The 12,694-nt window shown below is 41.5% G+C and overlaps 1 protein-coding gene across 3 annotated transcripts in view; it reads left to right on the forward strand.

Annotated features, from left to right (window-relative positions):
- RAD51 (RAD51 recombinase) overlaps positions 1 to 12,694 on the forward strand; it is a 41,092-nt gene that overhangs the window by 23,604 nt on the left and 4,794 nt on the right. For 2 of the 3 annotated variants that reach the window (XM_050799557.1, XM_050799558.1), the window contains exon 6: positions 4,421 to 4,515. In XM_050799557.1, the coding sequence (XP_050655514.1) occupies positions 4,421 to 4,515 (95 nt within the window). Of the gene's footprint in view, positions 1 to 4,420; positions 4,516 to 10,443; positions 12,081 to 12,694 lie in introns of those variants that run through there. The other variant, XM_050799559.1, reaches the window with a different exon arrangement.

Below are 12,694 nucleotides of genomic sequence, written 5' to 3' on the forward strand. Positions count from 1 at the left end.
TCATTAGGAAGAAAGAGTTGTGGGGGGGAGGAGGATACTTAGGAGACCTTTTATGATAATAAGGGAGGAAACATTGAGAAGAGTAAGAGTAAGTTATAGAAGCTGTAGCTATTGCCTGAGCTCCATTAGAAATTTGATAGCTAAAGGGAATTAGGGCTGTTTAAAATGTCACTCTTTTATCCGTCATTTGACATGATGTGTGACCTTTTTAAATAGAAATGTTTTCCCATGTTGTTTTGACAGGGAGTTTTGTAGAATAAATACTTAGACTACAGTACACAATATCTGTAGTTGCCATGGCAACTCAGCATAGCATGCTGATGCTCCAAAGTTGTACAAATAGAATCCTAGCCTGAGAATGTTTATTAAGTAGTCAAATGATGTCTGTCAACAATAAACTAAAGCAAAATTCTCAAGAAAACATAGCCTGTTAAAATAACATTTGCAGATGGCTGAACAACTATATAGATCGTTGATTTTTATTTTTAAAGAAAAAGAATGCTAATTAATTAATAATAGAAAAGATTACATTTCATTAACCTGAGAGTTGGAACCAGGGATATAGAGAGGATGTTAGACTATTGCTTAAATCTAAACATGATCTACTCTCATTTGTTCAAATTTATCAATTTAATAAAGTAAAACCCCGTTATGTGTTAGATCTCTCTGTCATAGAAAAGTCATAAAGTTGAGAGCTACAGTTAGGTTACAAAGTGAATTAGCCCATGCTTGTCCAAAATACTACAGTAATTTTAAAATACTGGGCCAGGCATAGTGGCTCATGCTTTTAATTCCAGCACTTTGGGAGGCTGAGGCAGGAGTTCCAGATGAGTGTGGGGAATATGGCGAGACCCCATCTCAATTAAAAAATAAAAATAAAAACAATTCTGAGAAGACAATTTAACACAAGTACCAATTTTAAAAACACATGTGCAGCTGGGCGTGGTGGCTCACGCCTATAATCCCAACACTTTGAGAGGCTGAGGCGGATGGATCACGACGTCAGGAGTTCAAGAACAGCCTGGCCAAGACGGTGAAACCTCGTCTCTACTAAAAATACAAAAATTAGCCAGGCAGGGTGGTGGGTGCCTATAATCCCAGCTACTTGGGAGGCTGAGGCAGAGAATTGCTTGAACGCGGGAGGCAGAGGTTGCAGTGAGCTGAGATTGTGCCACTGCACTCCAGCCTGGGTGACAGAGCAAGACTCCGTCTCAAAAAAAAAAAAAAAAAATCACATACCCTTTGACAGAAAATTTGTCTTACAGAACATTTCACATATACGCAAAGATAAATGTACAAAGAATTTATACCAAAGCATCAGTAAAATGGTAAAAGTTAGAAACAAAGTGAATCACTATAAAATGAGAAGAAGTATTGAATTATGGTCCTAAGAAGAGCTAACCTGATGGTATCCCAATCCAATAATAGAAGATGTGTATAGAAGATGGCTATGATGGCACTGAGAGGGCAAAGTGGAAAGGGCCAAATAAGCTGGAGAACAGAGCATGTAATCCATCCCCTTGAGCTTACCCTGGGAGCTTGTCCACTATCCTGTTATAAGTCTGCCTACCTATGCCCAATCATCTGTGGCTTTCCTTTGCCAAGGAAGTCTATTCAATTGGAAAAAATTCCCCTGTCATAGTAGCACTTAGTATTACCTGGAGGTAGGAGTAAGGGAAACTTCATTCATCTTATTTCCTGGGGACTTAGCCCCCAGAGTGTTAATATTTCCTCCTCTCCAAGAAGCTGAGGCAGCTTCTGCTCTCTGTCTTCTTGGCCACTGGTTCCAAATCTTTCTTTAGGCACCACCCTCTTTTGTTGTATATGTGTCCTTTGCTCCTTCCATGGATTCCCATGTGAAAGATTTTATCTGCCAAATAGTAGCATAATTTTTCCCTTACCAAATTAACAAAGCCTTCCATAACTGTATACACTAAAATCAGTGCCCTCAAGGTTGGGGAAATCATGTCTTCAGAGTGTACTGTGCTAAACACTTTACATGAATTATTTTATTTAGTTTTTAAAACAATCCCATAAGGTCAGTTTTATTTACATTTTACAGAAAAGGAAGGAATATTCTGAGAATCACATAGTTAAGTGGAAGAACCACTTATGTAAAAGAAGTGTATGAAAATGCATAGAAAATAACCTGGGAAATTATTTCTGGGAGATGGAGAGTGCTGAAAAGGTTTCAGTTTTTACTCTACTTTTTTTTTTTTTTTTTTTTTTTTTGAGACAGATTCTTACTCTGTCACCCAAGCTGGAGTGCAATGGCACGATCTCACTCACTGTACACTCCGCCTCCTGGTTTCAAGCAATTCTCGTGCCGCAGCCTCCCGAGTAGCTGGGATTACAGGTGTGCACCACCATGCCCGGCTAATTTTTGTATTTTTAGTAGAGACAGGGTTTCACCACGTTGGCCAGGCTGGTCTCAAACTCCTGACCTCAAGTGATCCACTCGCCTTGGCCTCCCAAACTGCTGGGATTACAGGTGTGAGCCACCATGTCCGGCCCTCTACTTCTATGTTGTTTGGATTTTTAATATAAGCACATACTTGTTTTGTAATTTCAAAAAAAATTCTCGAAGATAAGAAAAAATTTGGGCCAGGCGCAGTGGCTCGTGCCTATAATCCCAGCACTGTGGGAGGCCAAGGTGGGTGAATCACCTGAGGTCAGGAGTTTGAGACCAGCCTGACCAATGTGGAGAAACCCCATCACTACTAAAAAATACAAAATTAGTCGGGCGTGGTGGTGCGTGCCTGAAATTCCAGCTACTTGGGAGGCTGAGGGAGGAGCATTGCTTGAATCTGGGAGGCAGAGGTTGTGGTGAGCTGAGATCGTGCCATTGCACTCCAGCCTGGGCAACAAGAGCAAAACTCCGTCTCAAAAAAAAAAAAAAAAAAAAAAAGAAAAAATTTGGTTCTCCTAGAGCTTTAACGTAAAATGTTCTTAGGGATTTTCCTCAGAATTTAAAGGTGAATTATGACTCCAAAGTAGATTTCTAGAGTGGAAATTAGCCTTTAGCATCATTCACTTAAACTTTGTAGAAAAATTCAAAGGTATCTGGTATGGGATGGGTAGCCTAAAGCAGAGATTTCCTTGAGGGGCTCATGAGACAGTTTTCATGGCATTTCATTTACTTCTCTTTTCTTTCTTTTTTGATTTCTTTTCAAAATTCTTTCTACTACTTATTTTTCTGTTTGCTCCAATTATTCATTTTAAATATCTTGTTTATACTATTGGAGCAAATATGTTTTTTTCTTTCTTGCTCACACTTGAAATTTGCTATGGACGCTCCGAGGGCATTGACAAGCCCCTTTAGTACCCCTGAAGAATGAATTGCTCAATAAAGTGAAGTGTAAGTTTGATTTAGACATGCTAAGATTAACTGGGCTTTGGATCATGGCCCGTTATTGATTAAAGCTAAGGTAAATGGTCTTCCAAGTTTTTGTGCTTTTGAATTGATCAGTCTCTTGTTGGCATGCAGTTACAGAATTTTATTACTGGCCAGGTGTGGTGGCTCATGCCTGTTATCCCAGCACTTTAAGAGGCTGAGTCAGGCAGATTACTTGAGTCCAGGAGTTTAAGACCAGTTTGGGCAATGTGGCAAAACCCTGTCTACAAAAAAATTTAACAGGTGTGGTGGTGCACATCTATGGTCTCAGCTATTCGGGAGGCTGAGATGAGAGGATCACCTGAGCCTGTAATGCAGAGGTTGCACGGTGGCTCACGCCTGTAATCCCAGCACTTTGGGAGGCTGAGGTGGGTGGGTCACCTGTGCTCAGGAGTTCAAGATTGTGTCACTGCACTGCAGCCTGGGCGGCAGAGTGAGATCTTACCTCCAAAACAAAAAAAGGCCAGGTGCAGTGGCTCGTGCCTAGAATCCCAGCACTTTGGGAGGCCAAGGCAGGCAGATTATCTGAGGTTGGGAGTTCAAGACCAGCCTAGCCAACTTGGTAAAACCCTGTTTCTACTAATAATACAAAAATTAGCTGGGCATGGTGGCATACGCCTTTAATCTCAGCTACTCGGGAGGCTGAGGCAGGAGAATTGCTTGAACCCAGGAGGTGGAGGTTGCCGTGAACCATGATAACGCCACTGCACTCCAGCCTGGGCGACAGAGTGAGACTCCATCGCAATAAAAAAAGAGAGAAGAAAATAATTACCTACTTTGGGCTGTATTTCTAAGCAGTCCAGTTCTGACAAGACTAGCTGTATGTACTGAGACACAATCAGCTTTACATGTTTTTCTAGCTGTATTGCTATTAATATCAGAAGGGAATGCCGCCTTCCTACCACTGTCATTCTTAAGTGTTGTTTCCCCTTTGCCTTGGAGGAATTATAAAGATGTCATGAGAAACTTGGTCAGCTATATCAGAAATACAATGTTCATTTCCACTGTTGTTTTTGTTCTCTATAGCTTCCCATTGACCGGGGTGGAGGTGAAGGAAAGGCCATGTACATTGACACCGAGGGTACCTTTAGGCCAGAACGACTGCTGGCAGTGGCTGAGAGGTAGGTTACTGGTTTAGATAAGAGGGAATATGGCTACACTTATCAAAGTAGTGACTGCCCGGGTTAGTTTGGCCGAAGACTGTTTTCTTCTATAACCCCACTTCCCAAAGTTATATGTGTGGTTCAAAAGAATGACTTCCTTAGTAGAAAAAGGTGTTTTTTTTTTTTTTTTCCAGATGGAGCCTCGCTCTTGTCACCCAGGCTAGAGCGCAATGGCGTGATCTCAGCTCACTGCAACCTCCACCTCCTGGGTTCAGCCTCCCTAGTAGCTGAGATTACAGGTGCCCGCCACTACGCCCAGCTAATTTTTTGTATTTTTAGTAGAGATGGGGTTTCACCATGTTGGCCAGGCTGGTCTTGGACTCCTGACCTCAGGTGATCCACCTCCCTTGACCTTCCAAAGTGCTGAGATTACAGGCGTGAGCCACCACACCTGGCCAGGAAAAGGCATTCTTTACAGTTGCTCTCAGACTGGATTAAAAAAAAAAAAAAATCCAACTATATGTTTTCTTCCAGAGAAACCCTTTAGAAAGTAAAAGAATGGAAAAAGATATTGCATGCAAATAGTAACCATAAGAGACCCTGAGTGGCTATACTATTATCAGATAAAGTACACTTTAAGACAAACACATTATATACAAAGAGGAACATTTTATAATTAAAAGGTCAGTTTGTCAGGAAGATATAACAGTTGTAAACATATACACACACGCCTAACAACAAAGCCCCAAAATACACGAAACAAAAACTGAATTAAAGGGGGAAATAGACAACTCAACAATAATAGTAGGGGACCAGTTTTTCATTTTCAGTAATGGATACAGGCTTCAATATCTCACTCTCAATAATGAATATAACATGTATCAGAGGTCCTACTAAAGGGCATCTGTGAAATACCTACAGGTAGCATCATACTAAATGGTGAAAATTCTCTGTTGCCCAGACTGGAATGCAGTGGTGGTATCTTGTCTCACTGCAACTTCCACCTCTCGGGTTCAAGTGACTCTCCTGCCTCAGCCTCCCGAATAGCTGGTACTACAGGCGTGTGCCACCACGCCCAGCTAATTTTTGTATTTTTAGAAGAGACAGGGTTTCTCCATGTTGGCCAGGCTGGTCTCAAACTCCTGACCTCAAGTGATCTGCCTGCCTTGGCCTCCCAAAAGTGCTGGGATTACAGGTATGAGCCACTGCACCCAGCCTTAATGGTGAAATTCTGAATGCTTTTCCCCCTAAAGTCAGTAACAAGGCAAGGATGCCCACTTTCACTATTTACATTCAGTAATGTACCGAAGATTGTGGACAGTGTAGTCAGACAAGCAAATGAAATAAGTGGCATCCAGATTGGAATAGAAGAAGGAAAACTATTTACTGATGACATGGTGCTATATGTAGAAAATCCTACAAGAAAAACTAGAACTAAATAAACTGGTTCAGGAAAGTTGCAGAATACAGTATCAATATACAAAAATACATTGTATTTCTATATACTAGAGCATAACAATTCAAAAGTCAAGCTTAAAAAAAAAAAAACTTCACAGTAGCATGAAAAAGAATAAAATACTTAGGAATAAATTTAACAAAAGGAATGTAAGATTTGTACAGCAAAAACTCTTAAAACATTGCTGAGAAAAATGGAAGATTTACACAAAGAGAAACATTCCATATCATGGATGGGAAAACTCAATATTATTAAAATGGCATTCTTGGCCAGGTACAGGGGCGCACACCTTAATCCCAACACTTTGGGAGGCCAAGGTGGGCGGATTACCCGAGGTCAGGAGTTCAAGACCAGCCTGACCAGCATGGCAAAACCCTGTCTCTACTAAAAATACAAAAATTAGCCAGACATGGTGGCATACTGCCTGTAGTCCGAGCTACTTGGGAGGGTGAGGAAGGAGAATCACTTGAACCAGGGAGACAGGTTGCAGTAATCTGAGATTGTGCCACTGCACTCCAGCCTGGGTGGAGTCTGTCTCAAGACACCAGACTGAGTTCTCCTCAGATTTATCTACAGATTCAACACAATCCTGATCAAAATTCCAGCAAGCGTTTTTTTTTGCAGAAATTTACAAAATAATCACATTTATGGGATATAACATATGGAAATGCAAAGGACCCAGAATAGCTAAAATGTCTGGAAAAAAAAGAAAATTTGAGATTTTAGACTTTTTGGTTTAAAAACTTATTATAAAGCTACAATAACCAAGACAATATGGTGATGGCATAAGGATAAACATGGAGAGTTCAGAAATGAAACCTTTTTTTTTTTTTTTTTGAGACGGAGTCTCGCTCTGTCACCCAGGCTGGAGTGCTGTGGCCGGATCTCAGCTCACTGCAAGCTCCGCCTCCCGGGTTCACGCCATTCTCCTGCCTCAGCCTCCTGAGTAGCTGGGACTACAGGCGCCCGCCACCTCACCCGGCTAGTTTTTTTGTATTTTTTAGTAGAGACAGGGTTTCACCGTGTTAGCCAGGATGGTCTCGATCTCCTGACCTCGTGATCCGCCCGTCTCGGCCTCCCAAAGTGCTGGGATTACAGGCTTGAGCCACCGCGCCCGGCCCAGAAATGAAACCTTTATAGTCACTTGATTTTTGACAAAGGTAAGGGGCGATTTTTTTAAATTTTAAATTTTTTGCAAATACACATGGTCTCGCTGTGTTGCCCAGGCTGGTCTCGAACTCCTGGCCTCAGGTGATCCTCCCAACTCAACCTTCCCAAAGTATTAGGATTACAGATGTGAGCCACCAAACCTGGTTGACAAGGCAATTTAATGAGGGAAAGAATGGTCTTTTCAATAAATTGTGCTGATGTAGGTGAATTTCCAAATGCAAAACAATAACTTTAGACCCTTACTATACACCACACGTAAAAATTAAAATAGATAACAGTGTGGTCATTCCTCAAAAAATTAAACACAGAATGACCATGTGATCTGACACTTCCATTTCCTGCTGTATATTCAAAAGAATTGAAAATAGGAACTCAGAGACTTGGACACCGATGTTCATAGCAGCATTACTCACAATAGCTTTGGAAATAACCCTATGTCCATTGACAAATGAATATATAACATGTGGTATATACACACAATGAAATGTTATTTTAGCCTTAAAAGGAAGAAAAAAAATTTTTTTCTTAGACCTAGTCCTGCAGATAAAAAGATAGGAAATTCTGACACATGCTATTAACATCCACTCACCTTGAGGACATGCTAAGTGAAATAAGTTAGTCACAAAAAGACAGAAACTGAGGCCAGGCGCAGTGGCTTCATGCCTGTAATCCCAGCACTTTGGGAGGCCGAGGCAGGTGGATCACCTTAGGTCAGTTGAGACCAGCCTGGCCAACATGGTGAATCCCCATCACTACTAAAAATATGAAAAAATTAGCCAGGCGTGGTGGCACACACCTGTAATCCCAGCTACTCCGGAGGCTGAGGCAGGAGAATCGCTTGAACCTGGGAGTCGGAGGTTGCAGTGTGCTGAGATCATGCCATTGCACTATAGCCTGAGCAACAAGAGTGAAACTCTGGCTCGGAAAAGGAAAAAAAAAGGACAAAAACTGTATGATTCCACTAATATGTGGTACTTCAAAATCAGACAGAAAGTAGAATGTGGTTTTCTGAGGGTAGGGAGACTGGGGTGTTATTGTTTAATGGTACAGTTTCAGTTGGGGATGATGAAAAAGCTCTGGAGATGAATAGTGGTGATGGTTGCATAGCAGCATGAATGTCCTTAATGCACCTGAACTGTATACTTTAAAATAGTTAAAATGCTCAATTTAATGTTATATGTTTTACTATACTGTTTTTAGAAGGGTGGTAATCCTAAATAAGAGCCTAAACTATAATGTTTCAGAGAGAACATGGGGGGAAATCTTAGTGACCTTGGGGTAGGCAAATATTAGCTACACCACCAAACACACAGTCCATGAAAGAATAAATTGATAATAGAGTGAGTTTTCACTTCATCAAAATTAAAAACTTTTGTGCTTCAAAGGACACTATGAAGAAAATGAAAAGATAACCCAAAGAATGTGAGAAAATATTTGCAAATCATGTATCTGATAAAGGTCTAGTATCCAGAATATGTAAAGAACTATTATAACCCAACAATAAAAAGATAATCCAGTTGTTTAAATGGGCAAAGGATTTGAATAGATATCTCTCCAAAGAGGATATACAATGGCTGATAAGCACATAAAAAGATGCTCAACATCATTAATCATCAGGAAAATGCAAATTGAAACCGTGGTGAGCTACCACTTCACACCCACTATGAAGGCTATAATAAAAAAAGACAGTAACAAATACTGGGAGGACGTAGAGAAACTGGAACCCTCACATATTGCTGGTGACAATATGCATTGGTGGTCTCTTTGCAAAACAGGTGGCTGCTTAAAAAGTTAAAAATGAATTTACCATATGATGCAGCAATTTTACTCTAGTTATATACCCAAGAGAAATAAAAACATGTCATACAAAGACTTGTATGATAACGTTTATGGTATCACTGTAATAGCCCAAAATATCCATCAACTGGTAAATGAATAACCAAAATTTGTTTTCTCCATACAATGGGATACTCTTCAGCAATAAAAAAAGAACTTAAGTACTGATACATGTTAACAACATGGATGAACTTTGAAATATGCTAAATGATAGAAGTTAAACACAAAAGACCACATATTGTATGATTCCGTTTATATGAAATTTCCAGAAGGGGATAATCTAAGAGATAGAAGAATTGTGGTTACTGTCGATAGGAATTAGGAGTAATTGTGAATGAAGCTGAGAGATTTTTTTAGGGGTGATGAAAATGTTCTAAAATTGGATTGTGCTCATGGTTATACAACTCTGCAAATTCACTAAAGCTCTCAGTGAATTTTATATTTACAGCGGGTCATTTTTGAGATATGTTAATTATACCTGAGTAAAGCTTGTGAAGAGGTTATAAGTTTCTGTATCCTCAAATAAAGTTTTGAAATACAGCCTCAAAATTGTTTTACTTCTTTTCCTTTGTCTAGGGTCAAATGTGGTAATTTAGCCCTGCCACACATTTTATGGAAACCCAGTGATAAAACAATTTAATTATATGCTGAGATGTCAGACTCAAGTTGGAACCTGCCTAAATAAGTTGAGGAGAATATTCTCTCTTGTTTTATAATCAAATTATCTTTCCCAGCTTATAACTTGAGGACTGCAACCTATTAAATGTATACCCTGAAGCACAAAATTAGGTTGGAATAGTAATTGCAGCTTTTTGCCTCTGCCTACAAAATCCCTATGAAGGAAAAGGAATTACTCTTTTGCAGCCTGATCTTAGTTTTCTGAAGATGTATATACTTGTGTCTTCCCTCCCAAAATTGTTTTGGCAATCTTGTACAGCATTCATACTTTTAAGTATACTATTTTAGTAGTTTAAGGATTCTCTTTTGGACAGAGTCACTAAAACATCGTCTCGTAACATAAGTATTCAGATAGGATAGATGAGCTAGTAGAATATAGGCTATGAGGACAAGAACTTTGATTTGGTCAACCACTGGATGCCCAAGCCATAGAGCAGTGCACTCAGCATTTGTTTTTTTTTTTTGAGACGGAGTCTCGCTGTGTCGCCCAGGCTGGAGTGCAGTGGCCGGATCTCAGCTCACTGCAAGCTCTGCCTCCCGGGTTTTTACGCCATTCTCCTGCCTCAGCCTCCCGAGTAGCCGGGACTACAGGCGCCCGCCACCTCGCCCGGGTAGTTTTTTGTAATTTTTAGTAGAGACGGGGTTTCACCGTGTTAGCCAGGATGGTCTCGATCTCCTGACCTCGTGATCCGCCCGTCTCGGCCTCCCAAAGTGCTGGGATTACAGGCTTGAGCCACCGCGCCCGGCCAGCATTTGTTAATGAATGTTTTGCTCACAAAAAATATTTTTTTTGTTTGTGTTTTTAGAGATGGGGTCTCACTCTGCCCCGCTAGAATGCAACAGTACAATCAACAGTACAACAGTACAACTGCAGCCTCTGACTCCAGGGCTCAAGCAGTCCTCCCTCCTCAGTGTAGCTGGGATTACAGGCATGTACCACCAAGCCCAGCAAATATTTTTCTATTTTTCTTTCTTTTTCATTTTCTTTTTGTTTTTTTTTTGTTTTGTTTTGTTTTGTTTTTTTTGAGACAGAGTTTTGCTCTTGTTGCCCAGGCTGGAGTGCAATGGCATGATCTTGGCTCACTGCAACCTCCGCCTCCCATGTTCAAGCAATTCTCCTGCCTCAGCCTCCTGAATAGCTGGGATTACAGGCATGCACCACCACGCCCAGCTAATTTTGTATTTTTAGTAGAGAGGGGGTTTCTCCATGTTGAGGCTGGTCTTGAACTCTTGACCTCAGGTGATCCCCTGCCTCAGCCTCCCAAAGTGCTGGGATAACAGGCATAAACCACGGTTCACGCCATTCTCCTGCCTCAGCCTCCCGAGTAGCTGGGACTACCGGCACCCGCCACCACACCTGGCTAATTTTTTTGTATTTTTTAGTAGAGACGGGGTTTCACCGTGTTAGTCAGGATGGTCTCGGTCTCCTTACCGCGTGATTCACCCACCTTGGCCTCCCAAAGTGCTGGGATTACAGGCGTGAGCCACCGTGCCCTGCCTATTATTTTTGTAGAGATGAGGTCTCACTGTGTTGCCCAGGTTGGTCTCGAACTCTTGGCCTAGAGTGATTCTCCCTCCTCAGCCTCCCAAAGTGCTTACAGGCAGGCCTAAGTGACTGTGCCTCACTGAAAAATATGTTTACATAGAAATTTCATTAATTTGTTTTAATCAGGTCTCTTTATCAGCCAGGCACGATGGCTCGCACCTGTAATCCCAGCACTTTGGGAGGCCGAGATGGTCGGATCACAAGATCGAGATCGAGATCATCCTGGCTAACACGGTGAAACCCCGTCTCTACTGAAAATACAAAAAATTAGCTGGGCATTGTGGTGGGTACCTGTAGTCCCAGCTACTCGGGAGGCTGAGGCAGGAGAATGGCGTGAACCCGGGAGGCAGAGCTTGCAGTGAGCCGAGATCGCACCACTGCGCTCCAGCCTGGGCCACAGAGCGAGACTCCATCTGAAAAAAAAAAAAAAAATCAGGTCTCTCTATCAAGAAAAAAATGTGTATTTCTGAGAATGTCACAAGGCCTCCTTAAGCTAATAAAAAATAGCCCTCTTTCATTCACAACAGAAGAACCCTTACTGATTAATTTTTGCCATGCCCTGTTGAAGAATATTAACCCACATTCATGTTACTGTAGCTCTGAGGTTTCCAGAACATGGTCCCCAGCATTACCATTACTTGAGATTAGAAATGCAAATTGTCTGATGGGACTTCAGATCTACTGAATCAGAAACAATCAGATACTCGGGCTAGCAACCTGTTTTAACAAGCTCTCCAGGGCCAGGCACCATGGCTCACGCCTGTAATCCCAACACTTTGGGAGGCCGAGCGGGTGGATCACCTGAGGCCAGGAGTTTGAGACCACCCTAGCCAACATGGTAAAACCCCGTCTCTACTAAAAATACAAAAACTAGCTGGGCACGTTGGCAGGTGCCTGTAATCCCAGTTACTCGGGAGGCTGAGGCAGAAGAATCGCTTGAACCCGAGAGGCAGAGGTTGCAGTGAGCCAAGATCGTGCCACTGTACTCCAGACTGGGTGACAGAGCGAAGCTCCATCTCAAAAAAACAATAAAAAAAACAAAAAACAAAAAAACACAAGCTCTCCAGGTAATCTTATGCTTGCTAAAGTTTGAAAACCATGACCACAATTGCTAGCCTTGCTTGAAAATCTTTGAAGTACTGTGAAAGAATGAGGCAGGAGAATCGCTCATTTGAGATAAGCTTAGATTTTCAAATGTACATGTTAAGAATAACCTGAGGTATTTGTTAAATATACAAATTACCAGGCTCTTCTCTGATAATTCTAATTCATTGAGTCTAGGTTAGGCCCAGGATTTTTTTTCCTTTTCTCTGTTTTTTTTTTTTTTTTTGAGACAGAGTTTCACTCATCACCCAGGCTGCCAGGCTGGAGTAAAGTGGCGTGATACCGGCTCACTGCAACCTCCTCCTCTCGGGTTCAAGCGATTCTCCTGCCTCAGCCTCCCGAGTACCTGGGATTACAGGCACGCACCACTATGCCCATCTAAATTTTGTATTTTTAGTAGAGATTGG

Source organism: Macaca thibetana, chromosome 7, assembly GCF_024542745.1.
Source record: "Macaca thibetana thibetana isolate TM-01 chromosome 7, ASM2454274v1, whole genome shotgun sequence".
Lineage (NCBI taxonomy): Eukaryota > Metazoa > Chordata > Mammalia > Primates > Cercopithecidae > Macaca > Macaca thibetana.